The sequence below is a fragment of the Megascapheus bottae genome, chromosome 17 (assembly GCF_031878675.1).
Source record: "Megascapheus bottae isolate mThoBot1 chromosome 17, mThoBot2.hap1, whole genome shotgun sequence".
NCBI classification, from domain to species: domain Eukaryota; kingdom Metazoa; phylum Chordata; class Mammalia; order Rodentia; family Geomyidae; genus Megascapheus; species Megascapheus bottae.
In genome coordinates, this window is record NC_143525.1 from 18,585,495 (window position 1) to 18,606,302 (window position 20,808).

Consider the following 20,808-nt stretch of genomic DNA (forward strand, 5'->3'; position numbering starts at 1 on the left):
TCAACTTGTACAATAAAGCAGCTAAGAGAAGAGAGGCAGTTCTCCCACTCCTTTTCTATCCTTCCTTCCTTCCTTCACCCCAGCAAATGACCCATGGGAGATTAAGTCCAAAGGGGACTGAGTGAAAGGCTATGGAAGAGAATAAATGCTTCTGCCTAGTATGGTTATGCAGGTGTTTATGCACAGGAACTTTTGGGAAAAAATGGTAAGTGGGGCTGACAACTCTAGCTATGCTGCAGGCCAAGTCACATGCAAAGTTCTCCCTAGAGATACTGTAGGGACCTTCGGGACAGGCTTGGAGAGCTCCTGCAGGTCCTGTCTGTGTGCATGGAATTGATTCCAGAGACTCAGAATGAGGGAGCCTTTGGTCATTATGATTATGAACCAAAGCACAGGTTTGTTCCAGTAAGATCTGAGATGTACATAGCGGCACAAATGAAATAGCATGAACTGTCACTAATTGTCTATTTCTTTCTCTCCAAGGGGATTTTTTTGGTTTCTGCGAAGGCAAGGCTCCTCGGAATCTGAGTGTCAGGCAAGTAAATTGGAGAGGATGTGGTGCTATGGACAGAAAATACAGGCAAAAGCAGAATTAATTGTATTTCCCTTGATATTCTAGGACGGCTTCTTTTTAGGGCGGCCTCTTTGGCTGAGGGATATGTACAGACCACTCAGTGCTACAAGTAAGAAAAACATGGCCAAGAAGCTACATGACAAGGACTCTTCTGATGAAGATGAGATTTTCCAGAAGAAAGAAAAGTGAATGGCTGAGAATAATTTAACATTCCTAGCTAACTGGAGGGGGAGGTAGGAGGATAGGGAAGGGGGAAAAAGTGCTACAAAACTAAACACTTGGCATTGTTCTTTTCCTAGGAAGTCTAGCGAAACAGCCATAGAGATGCCACCACCAACATCATCCACAGGAACAAATGCGATGGAGGAAAGTGAAAATGCTGGGTGCTGTGGGATGTTTCCTTCCAAAAAAAACTGAAACTTTTATCCTCTGACACTGGCTTTGAGCCTTCCTTTTTAGAGAAAGAATGCACTGAATAAATGGACACGAGATTACAAGTTGTTCAAAAGGCAACTCCTGGATCATTGATTTCCAGTCTGTAACTGCAGATCCTTACAGGGTCAGTCACAAGTGCCTTGAAAATGGGTCACTCCGGCTGTTTGTAGAGCAAATAAATTCTGTCAGTGTCTCCCATAAATAAAATGATTTTTATCACTCTAGCCACCTGTATTTACTACATAGGCATGTTATTTTAACCTTATAGTTACCTGGGTGGAGAGTCTTATTCTTTCCAATTAACAGAGGGGGTAACTGAGGACTTTTTTTTCAAATATTTTTTATTCTAATAAATAGAAAGGTTAATTTATATTCACCAGATAGAAGGTGCATTACTTCACAAACATTGATACCCTTTCCCATGTCTTGGTCCCCATTTTCCTCTACTTACCCCGCCCCTCAACTTGTTTTCCCCCTTCCCTATCCTATTTCAAATAACCAAATAAGCATGTATACAATATATCAGATAACAAGGTGAAATAACAATGTGAGATAACCAAGGGACAGCATAAGAGATGAGAGATAGGGGCCAGGAGTTTGGCCTAGTGGTGGAGTGCTTGCCTAGCATGCGTGAAGGCCCGGGTTCGATTCCTTGGTACCACATACATAGAGAAAAGCCAGAAATGGTGCTGAGTCTCAAGTGGTAGAGCTCTAGCCTTGAGAAAGCCCAAGGACAGTGCTTAGGCCCTGGGCCCAAGCCTAGGACTGGCAAAAAAAAAAAAACCAACAACAAAAAAAGAGATGAAAGATAATATAGTACATTAAGGACAACAATCACTCCATTATGTGGCTGTTGTTTCTACATCCTGGAGGTCCTTTCATAGCATCATTTTATATGGCCTTATGTATCTAGGTTTTGTTTTATTGTAAATCTCTGCTAGGAGAGCCCAAGGTTTCTACTGATTATGACAAATGAGGGAAACCATTGAGCCTATGTTCCTTTGAGTCTGGCTTACTTCACTTAATATGATTTTTTCTAAATCTATCCATTTCCTTACAAATGGGGATATGTCGTTATTTCTTACAAAAGCACAGAATTCCATTGTGTATAAATACCTCATCTTGTGGATCTACTCAGCAACGGAGGGACATCTGGGTTGGTTCCGTATCTTTGCTATGGTAAATAGTGCTGCAGTGAACATCGTTGTGCTAGTGATTTTAGTATGTCCTTGTTTCTGGATGAGTGGGTAAATGCCAAGTAGTGGAATTGCTGGGTCACAGGGAAGTCTTTTGAGGAACTTCCATGCTGTTTCCATAGTAGTTTACACTCCTCCCAACAGTGTAGTAATGATCCCTCCTGGCCACATCCCCTCCAGCATCTGTTGTTATTGGATTTCTTGATCATGGCAAGTCTAACTGGACTCAGGTAGAATCTTGGAGTTGTTTTGATTTGCATTTATTTTATGGCCAGAAATGTTGAGCATTTCTTCATGTGTCTATAGGCCATTCTTATTCTTCAGAGAAGACTCTCTTTAAGTCTTTGGCCTATCTTTTAATGGGATGTTTGTTTCTTTGGAGATTAGTTTTGGAGTGATTCAATTTTTTGAGCTGTTGATGTATTTTAGATATGCTGCATTTCTCCTGAGGACTTTAAAATAAGAACAACACTAAATTACCTTAAGGGTGCCTGCTTTATAGATCATGCATCCTTTTCCTATAAGTGTGGAACAATGGAAAGTATGTAGCCCAATGATAGTGATCACTGTGTTACAACTCCATACTAAAAATGGTCAGGAAATCTAGAGAAAAGCTTCCCTCAGAAGACCTGTGTCTCACCTGAATGGACCATAAATCAGGGAACAGGATGTTCTTGCTGACTGGCCATGGATATGGGCATACCCTGGGGTAGGGCTTTAACCCAGCAATTCAGTCACAACAGAATCACAGGAAGTGGTGGTTCATCCAAAACTAAAGGGGAAGTTCTGTTACCAGAAACTCTGGTAAGATTAGGAAAAGGGGATCAAAGACTGAAATTGAACTAAAGTTTAAGCACCAAATTAATAGTTATTCACCTGTTCGTAGATGCCATAAACCTAGAAACCAATCAAATTCTCTTCATCCATAGCACTTTGCCAATGCTTTTTTTTTTCCATCTGCAGTCTCAGTGGGATCCTAGGCCCTGGCTCCATCCTCGGGAGGCGGGACCCAAATGTGGAGGTGATGCCAGAGGCCCAGGCCGCGGCTTCCCTTTGGTGGTGGCCTGGAAACCGCGGGTAGCCTGCCTTAGGGTGGGGCTGCGGACTGCGGTGGGGAGCGTTTGGGGCCCACACCCTGCGCATCTCCCTGCTTTCCCTGGCCCCTGGCTACCCGAAGACAGCCTGGCATCTCGAGCCCGCAGCCCTTCTTCCTAAGCTGCGCCCCAAAACCCGCCCTCAGCGCACCCACCCGCAGCTGAGAGCCCCGCCCCCCCTCCCCCCCCTCCTAATCTGACCTCAGCCTGCACCACCATTAGATGCACCTCCACCACTTTAGTCACAGCTCTGCTTCTGGCTTTTTGGTGATTCATAAAAGATAAAAGTCTCGCGGAATTCTACCTGGCTAGGCTTTGGGCCCCGACCCTCAGGTCTCAGTTCTCCTGAGTAGCTAGGATTACAAGCATGAGCTAGGGGCTCTGAGCTTGACTTCTCTAGTTAAACCTCCTGAAAAGAATCGTGAATCAAACGTCATTTTCCACAAGCACCTACAACCTCAGTCTCTGGGAATGAAGCTGAAGCCCTCCACCCTGTCAGCCCACCCTCAGGACTGTCCTCAAAATGCACAAGCAGAGAAGCTCTAGACTCGGCCCCGCCCCCGACCTTCCTCTTGGCCTGGTTGCTCCCAGCTCCAGCTCACGGCCCCGCCCCCACAGGCCCCGCCCCTCGCAGGCCCCGCCCCTCGCTCCCTTTGAAACTCGCGGGCGCGCCTCACGCAAGCGCAGTACCGCCCAGCCCCGGTGGCTCCTGTGAGGTACCTGCGGGATGGCGGAGTTGGTACCTTTTGCGGTTCCCACCGAGAGCGACAAAACCTTGTTGGTGTGGGCGCTGAGCCCCGGCCCCACGGCCGAGGCCTTGCAAGTGAGCCGGGCCCAGGTGGAGGGAGGAGTGGAGAACCGCCCAGCCGCTGACTGGGGGACCCGGGGCCGCAGTCCTGCCTCTGCCCCCGGTGCCTCAGCGCCTCCACGCAGGGGCCTTGGGGCCGGGGACCCCACGGCCTCGACGGACACCCAGGGGCGTGGCTCGTGTTGCTTCTCGGCCACAGGTTGCTGCCCTGTAGTCAGAGGAGAAGTGGCTCCCGCGGTGGTGGCTCAGGGTTTGGGGAGGGGTGTGGTTCTGAGGTGGGGGTGAGATGTCGTGCACTAACTGGGCGTGGGGACCCCCCCCCAGCTTTCTCTGTTCACAGTGTTCTCCCGGTTTGGCCTTCTGTATTCAGTGCGGGTCTTCCCAAACGCTGCAGTGGCCTCTCCTGGGTTCTCTGCCATCATCAAGTTTTATTCAGCCGGCGAGGCCCAAAGAGCCCAAAAGGCTTGTGATGGAAAGCTGCTTGTTCAGGCCTCTCCTGTGAAGGTGGGTCCGATCTCGTGTGTGCACGTTTAAGTGGATATACTTAGGTTTGCACCCAAGGCCTACTGCCTGCTAACTCTACTACTTGTGCTGTGTTCCCAACAAAGATAAAAATATCGAATTCTAACTCCACAAGAACGAAGAGTTAAATTCAATAATAAGCTAGTATTCCTGTGGCATTTTGCTCTGCAGAATGCTTCCATCTGTATTACCACATGGATTCTCTAGTCCCAGCTTTTTTTAGATGAAGAAATGCAAACCCCAGGGGACCGTGAATTTGGCTTAGTGGTTGAGTGCTTGCCTAGCATGCATGAAGGCCTGGGTTTGATTCCTCAGTGCTACATAAACAGAAAAAAGCCATAATGTTGCTGTGGCTCAAATGGTGGAGTTCTAGCCTTGAGCAAAAGAAGCTCAGGGACAGTGCTCAGGCCCTGAGCTCAAGCCCAGGACTGGCAAAAAAACAAAGTTACTGATATAAAGATGGATGGCACTTTTTGTTGCCTTTTCATGTAGGAAATCTTCACCAGACACCTTCTTTTATTTCATGTGGATTTAAGATGTGAGTTGAATAACTTGGTTGTTACTCAGAACATAAAGGATACTTTATTATCATTTCACTGAAAACTGTCAGAAATCCCATCAATCCCCCCAAAAGAGAAACCTTCCTTAATGTGTTAAAGAAATGTTTGTTAGCATGCCAAATGATTCCAATTTTCAGAGTTCCAGAAAAACATCTCTTCATGTGCAACCTCCTTTCTCTTTCATAAATATTCAAGTGGTTTCATTCAATATGTCAGTTTATGAGTATAATATGACAGTTTATAAGTACAATTCATCTTAGTGTCACCTCTTCCATGATTCTGCACCATCTCTTCCAGCCCCACCTATTCCCTAGTTACACATATGCACATTGAATGTTTTCACTGTATTTATCCACGTTTCTCTCCATTTCTCTGCCCTCCTCTTAGTGACCCTCCCCCTTCAATCTCTTTCCCCCCCCTGGTATTACATGTTTTGGCTACCTGATACTCATTTTGTTTTTCACGGTCCTAGTAATTCCTAAACAACTGTTCCTGACTTGGCTGCCTGCTCTTGTCTATATTGTTTTTCTTACCAGTTCAACTGACTGAATCAACTATTCTCAGTACTGGCCTTGAGAATTCTTCCTCCATGGCTGTACACAGATTTCTTAATTTATGTCCAAAGAGTGAAATCTTCATCAGATTTTCCTTAAATTTTGTAATGAGATGCCTATTTTTGTCTCTGACCATGTCTCATAGCCACTTAAACTTAAAAATGGTACCAGAAAGATTACAGAATAAGCAGTACAGACTTTTTTAGGTGTTCTTTGGACACTGAGATCATGTCATAAGCTTTAGGTTTTAAGGAATTTACAGGTAAAACCTATTACTGCTATAGTGATAAAGAAAATGTTCAAGTCAGTATATAGTTGGAGAAACCATTCATATTAAACACTGAGGTTACTACTTCACATTTTTCTTTTCTTTTCTTCTTTCTTTTTCTTTCTTTCTTTTTTTTTTCTTGTCATTTGTGGGGCTTAAACCCTGGGCCTGAGCACTGTCCCTGAGCTCTCCAGCTGAAGGCTAGTGGTCTACCACTTTGAGGCTCAGCACTACTTCCGGTTTCCAGGTGCTTAACTGGAGATGTTATCTCATGGACTTTTACTGCCTGGGCTGGCTTTGAACAGTGATTCTCAGATCTCAGCCTCCTGCATAGCTAGAATTGCAGGTGTGAGTGACCAGTGCCTGGCTTAGCTCACATTTTTATCTAGTTTCACTAGTAATATTTTTTATACTTGTCAAGTAATGTTTTTCCATTCTCTCTCTCTCTCTCTCTCTCTCTCTCTCTCTGTCTCTGTCTCTGTCTCTCTCTCCCTCTCCTTCCTTCCCTCCCTCCCTCCCTCCGTCCTTCTCTCTCTTCCTGCCTCCCTCCATCCCCCCTTCTGTCTCTGCTTTTGATAAATACAGAAAACGCAAAGATGTTTTAAAATAAGATCAGTGAATAACTTAAGACACCTTAAGAGGGCTCCGTGCGTCCTCTGAGGCACAGAGGAAAAAGGTCATCCTGAAGGACTTTGCAAAGCTATTGAGGGTGACAACATCTATATGTTAATGTACCATCAAGAGGCTCTGAGTCACTCTGACGCTTCCTGGTTGTCCATAAAATCTCCTTTGTGACTCCCCATACACATCAGCCTAACAACAGTACTGCATATTAGCCAAAGTTTTCTCCTTTATAATGTGCAGCTTCGGTTGGAGATTCTTTATTTTTTTTCTTTTTTTTTTTTTTTTTTTTGGCCAGTCCTGGGCTTGAACTCAGGGCCTGAGCACTGTCCTTGGACTTTCTCAAGGCCAGAGCGCTACCACTTGAGCCTCAGCACCACTTCCTGGCTTTTTTCTATGTATATGGTATCAAGGAATTGAACCTGGGTTTTCATGCATGCTAGGCAAGCACTCTACCACTAGGCCAAACTCCTGGCCCGATGATTTCACATTTTTAATATACATTCTTCATTCATTCACCCAATCAGTGCCTTGTCATCCTCTGTTAGATGGCATGAATTTCTTACTTGATCCTTAGAATAATTAAAGAATGTGATAGTGGTACCTTAGCTTATAAAACAGTGCTTGAGGAAAATGATTCACAAACAAATCAATGAGAATTTAATGCTGTGACCTTATTTGTGTTCTTCAAATTTTATGATAATAATAATTCAATATTTAAGATGGAACTCATGACTGGGCACTGGTGACTCAAGCCTGTAATCCTCCCTACTCAGGAGGTTGAGATCTGAGGATCACAGTTCAAAGCCAGCCTGGGCTTGAAAATCTGTGAGACTCTTATCTCCAATTAACCAACAGAAAATTGGCAGTGGCACTGTGGCTCAAAGTGGTAAAGCACTCTGTTTGAGCTGAAGAGCTCAGGGACAGTGCCTAGGCCCAGGGTTCAAGCCTCACTACCAGCCAAAGAAAATGAATGAGAGAGAGAGAAGGGCGGGGAAGAGGGAGAGAGAGAAGGAAGTAGTGAGAGTTTAACCGTAAAGTTATCTTCATTAAAAAAAAGAACTTTCTTAGTACAGTTGATCTAATATTTTCAGTTATATAAGAATATTATTTCTTATAGAGGGGATTAATATTGGGGAGTGGGGCAGCTTGAACTCTGGGCCTGGGTGCTGTCCCTAAGCTCTTCAACTCAAGGCTACTGCCCTACCCCTTGAGCCTCAGCACCACTTCCTGTTTTCTAGAGGTTAATTGGAGATAAGAGTCTTGGTCTTTAGTTAGTGCCTGGGCTGGCTTTGAATCTTGATCCTCAGATCTCAGCTTCCTGAGTAGCTAGGGTTACAGGCTTGAGCCACCACATCCGGCTTCACGTCTGCTTTTTAGGTCCTTAACCTGGAGTTACTGAATGAATAGGCTGAAACAATTGCATTTCTTTGCTTACTTGCAGCCTATATGTTTCCTGCATGGATTCTTTTTTTTTTAGTTGCTTTCATCATCACTGTTAATCATCCATGCTCAGAAAATCCTTCCAATTAATCATGGACCCTACTAATGATGATGGACTATACTGTGGAATTAGAGCAATAAAGAACATTTATTTAGGGCCCATGTGTATGCAAAATAATATGCTTTTCCTATCCCATGCAGTACTCACATCCATTCTATGAAATCAAGATGAATTTCAAGTGTATCCCAAATGAAAAGTCTGGCAGACTGTATTTATGGCTGTATCTTTTGAAACTACAGGTTCGTCTTGGTACTAGACATAAGGCAGTTCTACATCATACTCTTCCCTTGACCAGCTCACGATGCCAAGAACTGGCAAATTACTACTTTGGTTTCCAAGGATGGTCAAAAAGGATCATCAAGGTAAATCTTGTAAATTTTTCTTGCCTAAAATCCCTTTGCAGTATATTTAATTCTGGGACGTCAGACAAAAAAGGATGAACTGGGCTGTGAGGAGTACATGTAAGAGGGCACCTACACTTGAGGGTGAATAGATACTTCTGAGTGGACTCATTATACACAATTTTCAATGATCATATCAGTCAGTTAACCTGTAAATCATATAACATTCCTGTAGAGTATAATAATAATAATAAAGATGCCTGTATCTATTAATTCATTTGTAAATCTTTCTTAATTTTGTACTAAAAGACAACTCAGCCACTAGCTGAGATCCCTGGAGTTTAGTTTTATTTCTCTACAGTGAAATCCTCACAGGTCCAAAGGATGTGGCTCAGTGGTAGAACACTTTGCCTAATATGTATGAGGCCCTGAGTTTGATCCCCAGCACCATAAACACAAAAGAAAAGTCCTAGGAATGACATGTAATTTTTATTCCTAATAGCTTCAAGAGCTTTCTGACCTTGAAGAAAGGGAAAATGATGACCTTGTGGTACCACTGGAGAAGCCAAGCCTGAAATTCTTCTGTGCTGTGGAGGTGGTGCTACCTCTGTATGAGTGCAGGAGTTATGGAGTTGGCATTGCAGAGGAGACTCTGGAAGAAGGTCAGCTTCCTGAGCAGGGAGGGAAGAAGGGATGATCTCACTTTTTTTCTTCTTTCTGTTTGTTTTGTTTTGTTTTGTTTGTCTTTCATGGGGCTTGAACCCTGGGCCTGGGCGTTGTCCCTGAGTTCTTCAGCTAAAGGCTACTGCCTTATCCCTTGAGCCACAGCGCCACTTTCATTTTCTCCTGGTTAATTGAAGATGAGAGTCCCACCAACTTTAGTGCCCAGGCTGGCTTTGAACTGTGATCTCAGCCTCCTGAGTAGCTAGAATTACAGGCATGAGCCACTACACCCAGCTTCTTTCTGTCTTAAAGTCACTTTTCAGCTATGTATTAGGTCCTTATTAAGCTACTAAAGTCCTAGGTAGGCTTTCTATGCCTTCCAATATAGTTTCACCTTAGGCAGTACCTGACAATCTTTGCAACTAAAACCTGAGATCTGGCCTTCTGCCAAGAGCTTAAGAAGACAATGGAAAGACTATTTCTGTAGTTCTTGATTAGAACTTGCTTTATGCTGAAATAATTATTCCATACAGATTTCTTGTACTTATTGCAGCAAAATAATTATCTCAACCAAATCATGATCTAATGATTTTAATAAGCATTTGTATAAATGTTATTTGCCTAGCCCTAGAAGGGCTTGAGCTAAAAAAAAAGTCAAATATGGATACCTAGAAAGGAAATTTCTAGTGATGCTGAATGTAGTCTAAAATCTGTGGCCTTCCACGTAAGGTTTTTAAATTTTCTTATATAAAGAATTTATTAACATTGATTTTTATATCACATGTCAAGTGACGTATTTACCAAACAAGTATTCAAGAAGGGAATCAGTGTTGTAAGACAGAGGCAAAGATGTTTGTGAGCAGTGCAGAGCAGAGCAGAGCAGAGCAGGCTCCTAGGGCTGATGCGTAGGTCCTAGCCTAGTCATAGGCTCTTCCACAGAATCTTTTAATTTGTGTGATTCCAGCCTGATTCAAGAAGGTAAGGTTGTGTAGAAAATATGCTTTCTATCTGTCACTTTTCAGTCTGTCATTAATGTGAGGTTGGTACAAAGTCTTGACTTGGATCCTCATTCAAAAACATCAGGAACTTCCAGCATAGGGTGAGGCAGTGAAAATAGGTCCCACCAAGATGTACCTCCAGTGGAGCCATTCAGCCACACTTGGTGTTGTATCTACTTTTTATTATCAAGAGAATGATCCAGATATTTATTTATATAAATATATTTCTCTGTATAAGATCATACAAATAATATATATATATGTGATTATGTATCATGTACTATGGTACATAATAGATTGTATACAATGTATATAGTTTATGTATCATATATTTAATGTTTTATGTAGAATGTATATTACATATAAATATATCCATGACAATATATCATGAATATATTTTTATTTTTAAAACAGAATAATTATCACTCATGGGTATTTTGTCTGTTTGGCTGGATGTAGGACCCTTAACATTCCTTATGAAAAGAAAGGCAGCACAGAAGCATGCTATTCAGAGGGCTCTGTCAGATGCCTTCCAGAAGCTGTGCATTGTGGTTTTAGGTAAGACACTCTTGATTGTTGTTGGAGAACTTCATTTTGAAAAGCTAATTGGATAAAAATATGTTAATGTTTCCATTTACTAAGTAATTTCATAACAAGGTTCTCAAAGTTGTCTTTTTTGGATTTTTTTTAAAGGCAACAACAAATATACCCAATTTGTAGATGTAGGATAGCCTTCCATGGTTCATGGAGAAAGTGTTTGACTTAGCTAAGTCTTCTTCCTCAGTGGCTCATCTGTCATACAGAATAGTGATTATAAGATTTGTACAGCTCACTCTGCTTCTTACATTTTTAATACATTTTAATATGTGTTGATACTGGGGCTTTACTCAGGCCTTCATGCTCTCACTTGGCTTGTTCATGTCTAGCTGGTGCTTTATTACTGGAGCCTCATCTCCACTTCTGAGTTTTTGCTGGTTCATTGGAGGGAAGAGTCTTACGGAGTTTTCAGGCTAGCTCTGAACCTTAAATCTCAGAGGCTTATGTCTCTTGAATATCTGAGATTAGTGGTGTGAGCCACCAGCACTTGATACAACCTATAAAATTTTACATTTAGAACTGATTTGTTAGGTATCTCTAAAGATGAATTCTTTAATCTGAGAATAAGTCTAGAACCTTATCTATATTATAAATTATTACTTTTTTTTTTGCTAGTCCTGGGGCTTGAACTCAGGGCCTGAGCACTGTCCTTAGGCCTTTTCCTCAAGGGTAACGCTCTATCACATGAGCCACAGCGCCACTTCCGGCTTTTTGTTGTTTTTGGTACCAAGGAATTGAACTCAGGTCTTGTTTCATGGTAGGCAAGCACTCTATCCATTAGGCCAAACTCCAGGACCTACATTATGCATTATTTTGTAAGAATAAGTAAGATGGTTTATCATGTGTATGTATTAAAATATAATTTTCATTTTACTCTCTGAATAGATAAATATATCCTGCTGAATCTAACTCAGTTTCAGCAGACATGGTGGCACATGGTATTATGCCAAAATTTAGGAGACAGCTGTGATTGGAGTATTAGGAGTTCAGGACCAGCTGGGGCTATATCACAAATTCAAACCACTATATGCTTCTAAGCAATAATAATAATACATGTCAGCTTCCATTTTCATTTATGACACTGACAAATTGGATGAATGAATACAGTTCTTATAATAATGAGTTGATTTATGTGAGCCCTGAGAGTGGTCATGCTGTTGAATGATTTTCTACTCCCTAGTTCTGTACGGGTAGGAATGTTACAGGCTGTGCCAAAAGGAATTTTAGGATTAACAGAAAAGTATCAAACAGTCGGGCACAGTGGCTCACGCCTGTTATCCTAGCTACTCAAGAGGCTGAGATCTGAGGATCTTGGTTCAAAGCCAGCCCAGGCACTAAGTAAAGACCAAGACTCTTATCCCCAATTAATCACTAGAAAAGGGGAAGTGGGGCCATGTCTCAAGGGGTAGGGAAGTAGTCTTGAGCTGGAGAGCTCAAGGACAATTCCTAGTCCCAGGGGTAGAGTGGTGGCCTTAAGCCAAAGAGCTCAGGGACAGTGTCCAGACCCAGAGTTCAAACCCTATGATTCATGAAAGAAAGAAAGAAAGCATGAGAGAGAGAGAGAGAGAGGGGGAGGGGAGAGAGGGGGGGAGGGAGGGAGGGGAGAGAGGGAGATAAGGAAAAAGAAAAGTATCAAACAATGATTTTTCCCACTTCACAAGTCCTGAAAGCTTAGATTGAGAAATCCTACTGAATTATCAGAGCCCTATTTGCTTCTAAGAGGTAGTCTTGATTGGCTTCAGCCTTTCAACCTGGGCAGCTACCTCTTTCAGTGAAAGTCTGATTTATCTAGTCAAAGGTAGAATTTCCATCAATAGCCTCTCCCTTAATCTTTAAGAACTGCCCCCCCCCACACACAAAAAAGGAGTCTAGTTTATGCCAGACATGGTAGTATACACCCCTAATCCCAGTACTCAGGAGACTGAAATAAGATCAAGAGTTCAGGGGCCAGGAGCGTGGCCTAGTGGCAGAGTGCTTACCTAGCATACACAAAACCCTGTGTTCAATTCCTTGGTACCACATACACTGAAAAAGTCAGAAGTGGTGCTGTGGCTCAAGTGGTAGAGTGCTAGCCTTCAGAAAGTTCTAAGACAGTGCCCAGCCCCTGAGTTGAAGCCCCAGGACTGGCCCCCCCAAAAAAGATCAAGGGTTTGAGGACAATTTGGGAGTGACTCCCAGGTTAGTTTGGACTACATGATGAGACACTGTTTACAAAAAAAAGAAAAAAGAAAACAAAATCACTGGATGGTGGTGTCTCATACCTATAATCTACTAAAGCGATTAAGATCCAAACATCACAGTTTGAATCCAGCCAAGTAATAAAGATCTTCTATCTCCAAAATAACCAGCAAAAAATCAGACTGGAGTTGTATCTCAAATGATAGAGCACCAGCTGAACAACCAGATTAAGAAAGCACAAAGCCCTGAGTTTAAATCTTTCTAGGTAGTTTACTTTTCCCTGTTTTGTAATGGTATTCCTTGTGTAAAATGAAATCACATTAGACCAAAAACTTCATAGCTATAGTTTAAGGAAAATTGCATTGTGTATTATTTATGAGGTAGTGTAGTTTCTGCCAATGAAACTTTTCATTGCTTTTTATAAATATCTGTGCATTTTTCCCAGGGGAATTTTGGTACTTTGGGAGTTGAACATTGTTCCATTGTTCTAACATGGATTATCTACTAGTCTAGTGGAATCTATATCAGTTCTGAATTCACTTAGACCTTCACCTAATACCTTATTTTTCAATTATTTGACCTTTTTAAAATTCCATTGTCATTTTTATGGCTTCTTATTGCTAAGATTACAGAGTTTTGGAACCATACATAGTTGATAATCATTTGTATTTCAAAACAAATAGCTATGTTATAAGTTAGTAAGATGGTGATATTTTTAGCAAAATGCTTTCCTTCTCTGCTTTTTGAAATCACTGCCTGATGACAGGCATAGTGGTATACACTTACAATTTCAGAAATCAAGGAGTTCAGGAAGGCTGTTCAAGGCCAGAATAAGCTGGACCCTTGGATCCTATATCAGAGAAGAAAAAAATAAAGTCATCAATGAGGGGATGACCCCTTAGACATAAAGCTTTAGAACAAGAAAAATTCTAAACTAAACATCATTAACTTTCTTTCAGAAAGTGGTAAAATAGCTGTGGAGTACAAACCCAGTGAAGAGATGGAAGATGTCGAAAATGAAGAACATGATTTAATTCAAGTAGGTGGAAAGGAAAACTCAAGGGTTCAACAAGTAATGTAGCCATAATTCAAAACAAGCATCAGATTTAGAAGGTTGAAAAGTGGTGCCACAATTAGGTTAAGGCTGTGTTGATACAAGGTGAAATGGGGATTTTTTTCCTAGGGAAATGTGAAGGGCTATCTCAGAATCAAATTCTCTGTCACAGACTGAATTGACTGTCTGCCCAAACTCCTCCTGTGGGAGTCTTGGAGTCATCACTAATTCTCTGCTAGACCTAGCTAACAAAGTAGTGTATTATCATACCTGTTGGTAAGATTTCAGAGGAAATGACAACATAATGTGTATTCTTTTGCCTGCACCATAACTTGCTCTCATTTTGCAGGTCAATTGTAATTCTTGGAAGCCATATTGCCATGGGGAGGAAGATCTTTCTGATTTCAGCTTGGAAGAAGAGGACCTGAGCTGCCAGGATTGGACCAGCACTGTTGAATGTCCCTAGAGGCCCTGCCTTTAACTGTGTTGGGAAGTTCTGCCATGGCCAACCAAATGGGCTTTTGGCATCAAGGGACATCCTGGTCTGTAGCCCAAATCCTGCCTTGCTGTGGTGGACTGTTCCTGCAGGAGGCCAGTGGTCTTTCTACTTAGAGAAGATGGGATTCAGAACTTTCACTAGTGTAGAATCCAACTAGGTACAAACATGAAAAAGATTTCTGTTTCATAAACAAAGGTGACAGTTTCAGTGTCATCAACCAGTGACCAAGCAGAGTGAGGGACCCCAGGTTGTCAGGTCACCATAAAGAACCTGCCATAATGGTTTGTCTCTTGCAAATACCATGTCCTTTGACCTGCTTTCCCTTGCTGCATCCCTTCACTACAAAACTGCCCCAATGGGCCTGAAATCTGACGTAGCCAAACTCCAATCCCACTGGACCTACTGAGCCCTGGTCTTCATCCTCTGCTCATCTCCCACAACAATGATGAATGACATGGCAGAACACAGCAGCTATGATTACCTGGGAAACTCAGCTCCCACCCATATGTTTGCTCTCGCCTCAGGAGTTCACTGACAGTTTGCTCTCATTCCTGAGAATGGATTCTGCTGGACAGCTACCTCCAGGCCACATCTGTTTCTCATCTAGGTCTGCCAGACAAGCTGAAGCTGCAGGACAGACTCCCAGGATGCTGCCAGTGCTAGGTGAGGATCACATGCAGGCAAACCTCTGGCTCACCTCCTCAAAAGTAATACACAGACTTTTGCTATAGAAGAGTTTGAAAATCATAGCACATTTGAATCACTTATTCAATCAAGACACAGAATTCAAAAGGAAAATGATTCACCATTTAGCTCTATGATCTGAAGAATGACCTACTTTGGCATCAGCAGTGTCAACAAGTTCATGAGTATATGATTTCATGGTAAGAAACCAGAAAACACTGCCAAATCTCATTTTCAGAAACACCTGTTGCAAAATAATTTTTGAGATCTAAGTATGAATATGATTTATCAAGAACATCCTGGTATACAACCCAAATCCCTCCTTGATGGGGAATAGGAGCCCTTTAGGAAGACGTCCCTTCTTGCCGGAAAGGATTGTAGAGATCCAATTCCAGTACTCAGCCTTTTAAAATAAAAGTTTCCATTTTCTGAACAAACATGACCATGTCATAAGCCAATGGCCTGGTAGAGATCTCAGGACCACAAGTAATAACCTACCAAAATACTTAGTCTCTTACTACTAGCACTGACTTCGTGCCTATGATGTATTTGATGTATCATTTCTCATGACAAAGCTGCTATTCATAACACTACAGTGTGGCTGTGAGTTCAGAACAAGCCAGTTCCACTGTCCATTCACAGTCAGTTCTGACCTAACTCTGATCTTGCTGGACCTACTGAGTCCGAGTGCCTTCATATTTCACCTATCTTTCACTCATGTTGAAACACCAGGTTAACCTGGGAGGCTTTGTTTTTCTCAGATTCTCTGCTCCATCTCAGATGTCTGCGGGACGTCAGGAGCTGACTCCCAGAATGCTCACATTACGCAGGACAGATGCTGCTGCACAGCAACCTCCTGGGTCAGGTCAGTTTCCTGCTTCTCATCAGGATCTGCCAGACGAGTTGTCTGCAGGACAGACTCCCAGAGACAGTGCCAGAGCCAGGTGAGGACCACAAGCAGGCCATGCCTCGTCCACTCAAAAGTGACACACAGCACATTGCTCTAGCTGAGGTTTCAGAACAGCCCTCACTGCAAATGCATGTTCCACCTCTGTACACTCAGAGAGCACAAGAAAAACCATTTGTTCTTTCACCCCAGACCTTGAAAAAGGATCTAGTCAGGAGGTGGCTACATAGGCAGAGACGGCAAGTACATGAGCTTCTGGTAGGAACTGAAAACCAATTTGCAGAATCCCAGCTAGATCCCAGTATAAATATGGCTTATGGTGACAGCATGCCTCAGAAAGCACAAGAGAAGGCAGATGAACTTCTAGAACTCCTCGAGCAAGGTGAATCTTCTCAGTTCCAGCTGCACACCCATTCTCAAAACCCGGGGACTCCTGAGAAGCTCCAGTCCCTTGTGGCTCAGGAAGAAACCCTAGCACAACAGCGTGTTAACAAAGAGGTTATTATGCCATTGGTGCATGAGGATGGACGTGTTCCATTTCCAAGCAGCAATAAAACTCAGCATTCAACCTCACCAAATGTTACAGTTCAGCCTGCAGTTGTGCAGTTTACCTTCCCCATTCCCATGAGACCTAATGAAATCATAGTTCAGTCTCCACGATGTCATCTGTACCATTACAGGACAATCCTGGCAAACCTCCAGGGATGAATGATGTTGAGATTACAAGTTAAACTGAACAGGAGGTCCTCAGTTGTCTCTGTCTGGCACTTTGAAAGAGGTCACAGCTCAGCAATAGATGAACAATCTCTATCAAGGAATCTCACCACAGCCTGAAGAGTTTCCTCAGTGACCCTCTCTTAAGTCAGCAAGAGATCACAACTCTGTTCCCCGAAGCCCCTGAGTGTGCTGAACTTCCACCAAGCCCACAAGGACTCCCAGGTCAGTCACCAGAATTCAGTATAGACTATAATTTTTTTCCACCTTCAGATAGCTGGGGATTTTCAGCTCTAGGTCTGGAGTTGATATTTAGAAGTCATAATGAACTAAATTCTCCTAAATCACAGTGAAACATGGATCTGGAGTTGACAATAACTCCACAGACTACAATTGCTAATGAACAAGTTGAATTTTCTCTAACCTAGTCTGGTTTCCCTTCCCATGCTCCTAAAGTCCCTTAAAATGTTCAACCCCTTTAAGTGCAGCAAGAGACTACAACTCAGACTTCAGGAAGATGCTTGTATACGTCCTCCAGTGACCTCATGTCATTTTGCAGAACTTCCTGAATATGTTGAATATTCTGCACTTCAGCAAGAGACTACAACGCAGATTGCCATTTCCCACAAGCAGGAAAATACTTCCATGACCCCTCCAATGACCTTTCTCAGAACTTTCTGAGAAGGCGGAACTCTTTAGTGCTGCACCCAGTTTCATTCAGCCTTTAGTGCTCCCAGTGTACATAGAACATTCTTCCACTCAAAATATGGGTCTGTCTCAGCCTGCAAACTCCCTGAGAAGGTGAAACCCTCTTCAGTGCCTTCCATTGGATGTAGAATTTTCTTCAGGATGTGGGTCCAGCTCAGCTTCCATTGCCACCTCATGAGACGGCAGCACAACTGGCAGTGCATTATGAGATGACAGTTCCCATACCAGACCCAGATCCAGCTCAGAGCCCAGTATTGCCCAGTGAAGGAGACAACAATTCCTTCTGGAGAACACCCTGATAAGATACACACAGATAAGATTCAGTCTCAGCATCCAAATCTGACTGAAGTCCATCCAAATCTTACTGAAATCACAGTTCAGCCTTTTGATGTGGAAATTACCTTAACCCCGGAATCTAATATGGAGGTTGGATTTTCTCCAACCATACAGGAGACCTTAACTGACCATTCAACACCATCCACGAAGTTTACATCCTACACCCCTTTTTCCATCACAGTTCCTGCTGTAACCTAGAGTCTAATGACACGCAAGGTCACATTTCAACCAATGGGCCTACTGCTTTCCACAACCTCTGGAAACACTACTGAGGCTAAATATTCTTCATCCCTGAAGAAGACTACAGTTCCTCAAGTGACATTTCCACTTCAGATTAAGCATCCAAACCTGAATCCACAATGGACTAAAAGATTAAATTTTCTTCAACTATGTATCTCTGGAGGAGATCACAACTAAGCTGCTACAGGAGAGCACAGCACAGTCCCTGCAGGAGATTTCATCTCAGCCTGGGTCTTTTTTGCTTTTGTTTTTTAAGAAATCTTGGTTACAGTTTACTTTCATAACTGGCACATTTCAGCCTTTACATACAATGCAGTTTTTATAGCACATGTAAGTGAAATTAAGATAAATATATGTTAAATAAAATTTTATTTGTTAGAAACCTAATAACTTTATTGGTCAATGGAGTATAAAAAGTATGAAATCTGAAAAGTATATCTTTAGGATTTGTTTTTCTTTTTTAACTGAGGTAATTAAATAAGGTACACGAAGCCAGGAGACTTATGTGACTTACGTATGATAGGCACTGTTTTACTAATCTGAACTTTTCATGAACAATACAAGATATCACACAAGTAAACTTCAAGGTAGCCGATGGTAGCTCTGATATGTGCAGTTAACATTCACTGCATTCACTTGAAGAGTGAGCGCCTAACTGCTTAAATATCTGCAAGGGAGAGCTGCAAAGAGCAACACTGAAGGACCGGGATTGAGTTCCTGCCTAGCATGCATGAAGATCTAGGTTCAATTATTGGGTACCACATATATAGAAAAGGTGGAAGTGGTGCTGTGGTTCAAGGTGTAGAACACTAGCTTTGAGAAAAGCCCAAGAACAGTGTTCAGGCCCTGAGTTCACTCCCCCAAGACTGGCAAAAAAAAAAAGAGAGAGAAATATTGATTACCAAGTGCTTCAGGGAGCAAAGAGTGGTTGCTTTTTCAATGTCAGTCTTTTCTAATGGTGAAACTTAAAAAAAATTCCTGACAATATTACACAGGGTACTTCACTTAATCAGCCAGAACTTTATTCTTTATTTTCCAGCAGTATATATACCTCTGAAGGTATGAGTTAGCTGTGGGCAATATGAACCTTTGAGGAATAAAAGTGTCAAGCTAAGTGTGTATGTGTACACACATACATACACATGTATATATTTACACACACACACACACACACACACACACACAGTTTTTGCTTTTGTTGTTGTTGTTGTTAATCATGGGGCTTGAACTCATGGCCTGGACTCAAGGTTAGAGCTCTATCACTTTGAGCCACAGTACCACTTCCAGTTTTCTGGTGGATAATTGAAGATAAAAGTCTGATGGACTTTCAGGCTGGCTTTCAAGCACAATCCTTAGATCTCAGCTTTCTGAGTAGGATTATATGTGTCAGCCACCTGCACCCAGCTTTGCTTCATTTTTGTCCTTTGTCGATGGGGTCCAGAGATCTATACTTATACGTTAATGTTTACATTGCTTTCTAAACTAATGAACTACATTTTCACATAATTGTTTCAAATATATAAATGAGTATACAGAACATCACTACATGGCATGAAAAATAATTATGTGATTCATCAGACCTTCTAGGCTCTAAGGCAATGACCAATTATGTATTGATTTATTGTGGTCCCGCTACCATTCAGGCTCTCAAACATTTCAAATATATCTTTGAAGAAAATAGGAAACTCTTCATGGAATCAGCTTTTTGCTTCTTCTATCATGAAATACATTACAATCTCTCTCTCTCTCTCTCTCTCTCTCTCTCTCTCTCTCTCTCTCTCTCTCTCTCTTCTTTCTCTCTTTCCCTCTAGATAGATAGATAGATAGATATGTATGCATATATATATCTCACATTAGCATGTTTTTTTTTTCTGCTGGTCCCGGGCTTGAACTCAGGGCATGAGCCCTGTCCTTGAACTTTCTCAAGGCTAGAGCTCTACCTCTTGAGCCTCAGCACCACTTCTGGCTTTTTTCTATGTATGTGGTACCGAGGAATCGAACCTATGTCTTCGTGCATGCTAGGCAAGCACTCTACCACTAGGCCAAACTCCCGGGCCCTCACATTAGCATGTTTACCACCATTCTTTTTTTAAAAAAATGTGTACCAATAATAAAGAGATAAACCGTGCCCAAACACTATGCCTGGATTGGAGCAACAAGATGATGAGTAAGACAGGGACCTACTCTCTAAGACCTAATCAGTATATTGATGTATATACATACATTCATATACATATATATACACACATATACATAGCTTAAACTTTGAGCTTATATTTGATGAGAATACACAAGAGTATCTAACTATTCTCCTTCTTTCTTGAATTACTTCCAAAATCTACCAGTAGCTATAGTTGTATGTTTCATTGATAATGATAATTGAAGATGAGTCTTTTAAATGTGGGCAGAGTTAATTGAGTAAGCAAGTCCAAATCCAAAAGTTTATTATATATATATATGTATATATATATACTATGTCCTGCAGTCTACTATGTATTCATCCTCATTAGATATCTATTAGATTTGAATAGATTGTCAGTGCAGTATTTTCCTCCTTCTAGAGATTTGTCCTATGATAAAATACAATCTTTTAGAAGATGTGCTTTGAACCTTCGCCTTTTTTGAAGTTTATGTGTGTTGCAAATAGAACATCATTAAATATTGAACTCATTTTTAAATACAATGAAAAATTTGCTAGTGGAAAGTTAGTAAAAGTATGTAGCATATCTTTTTAACTCTAGAGAAGATGAACA

At 41.9% G+C, this 20,808-nt stretch overlaps 2 protein-coding genes and 1 long non-coding RNA gene across 4 annotated transcripts in view; 2 read left to right on the plus strand and 1 right to left on the minus strand.

Annotated features, from left to right (window-relative positions):
* The first annotated feature begins 4,014 nt into the window (after positions 1-4,014).
* LOC150051237 (RAD52 motif-containing protein 1-like) lies at positions 4,015-14,161 on the plus strand. Its single transcript, XM_090350109.1, has 6 exons — positions 4,015-4,122; positions 4,432-4,611; positions 8,376-8,498; positions 8,980-9,139; positions 10,598-10,696; positions 13,873-14,161. The coding sequence occupies exons 1-6, from the start codon at positions 4,027-4,029 to the stop codon at positions 13,992-13,994; spliced, it is 780 nt and encodes a 259-aa protein (XP_090206235.1). The 5' UTR covers positions 4,015-4,026; the 3' UTR covers positions 13,995-14,161.
* Positions 8,945-20,808, minus strand: part of LOC150051238 (uncharacterized) — a 93,447-nt gene continuing 81,583 nt past the window's right edge. The window contains exons 1-3 of one of the 2 annotated variants that reach the window (XR_016538306.1): positions 14,238-18,965; positions 13,700-13,763; positions 8,945-9,148 (exon numbers count right to left, since the gene is read on the minus strand). This is a non-coding gene — a long non-coding RNA (uncharacterized LOC150051238). Of the gene's footprint in view, positions 9,149-13,699; positions 13,764-14,237; positions 18,966-20,808 lie in introns of those variants that run through there. The other variant, XR_016538305.1, reaches the window with a different exon arrangement.
* LOC150051239 (leucine-rich repeat-containing protein 37A2-like) overlaps positions 20,194-20,808 on the plus strand; it is a 77,013-nt gene continuing 76,398 nt past the window's right edge. The window contains exon 1 of the mRNA XM_090351451.1: positions 20,194-20,222. Within this exon, the coding sequence (XP_090207577.1) occupies positions 20,194-20,222 (29 nt within the window). The remainder of the gene's footprint in view (positions 20,223-20,808) is intronic.

What these genes read in the sequence shown, in the direction of transcription:
- LOC150051237 (XM_090350109.1), top strand. Translation starts at nt 4,027, where the DNA reads ATGGCGGAGTTGGTACCTTTTGCGGTTCCCACCGAGAGCGACAAAACC. An exon ending in CCACGGCCGAGGCCTTGCAA is followed by an intron (nt 4,123 to 4,431) that starts GTGAGCCGGGCC and finishes ACCCCCCCCCAG; the next exon opens with CTTTCTCTGTTCACAGTGTT. An exon ending in AGAGGAGACTCTGGAAGAAG is followed by an intron (nt 9,140 to 10,597) that starts GTCAGCTTCCTG and finishes GGCTGGATGTAG; the next exon opens with GACCCTTAACATTCCTTATG.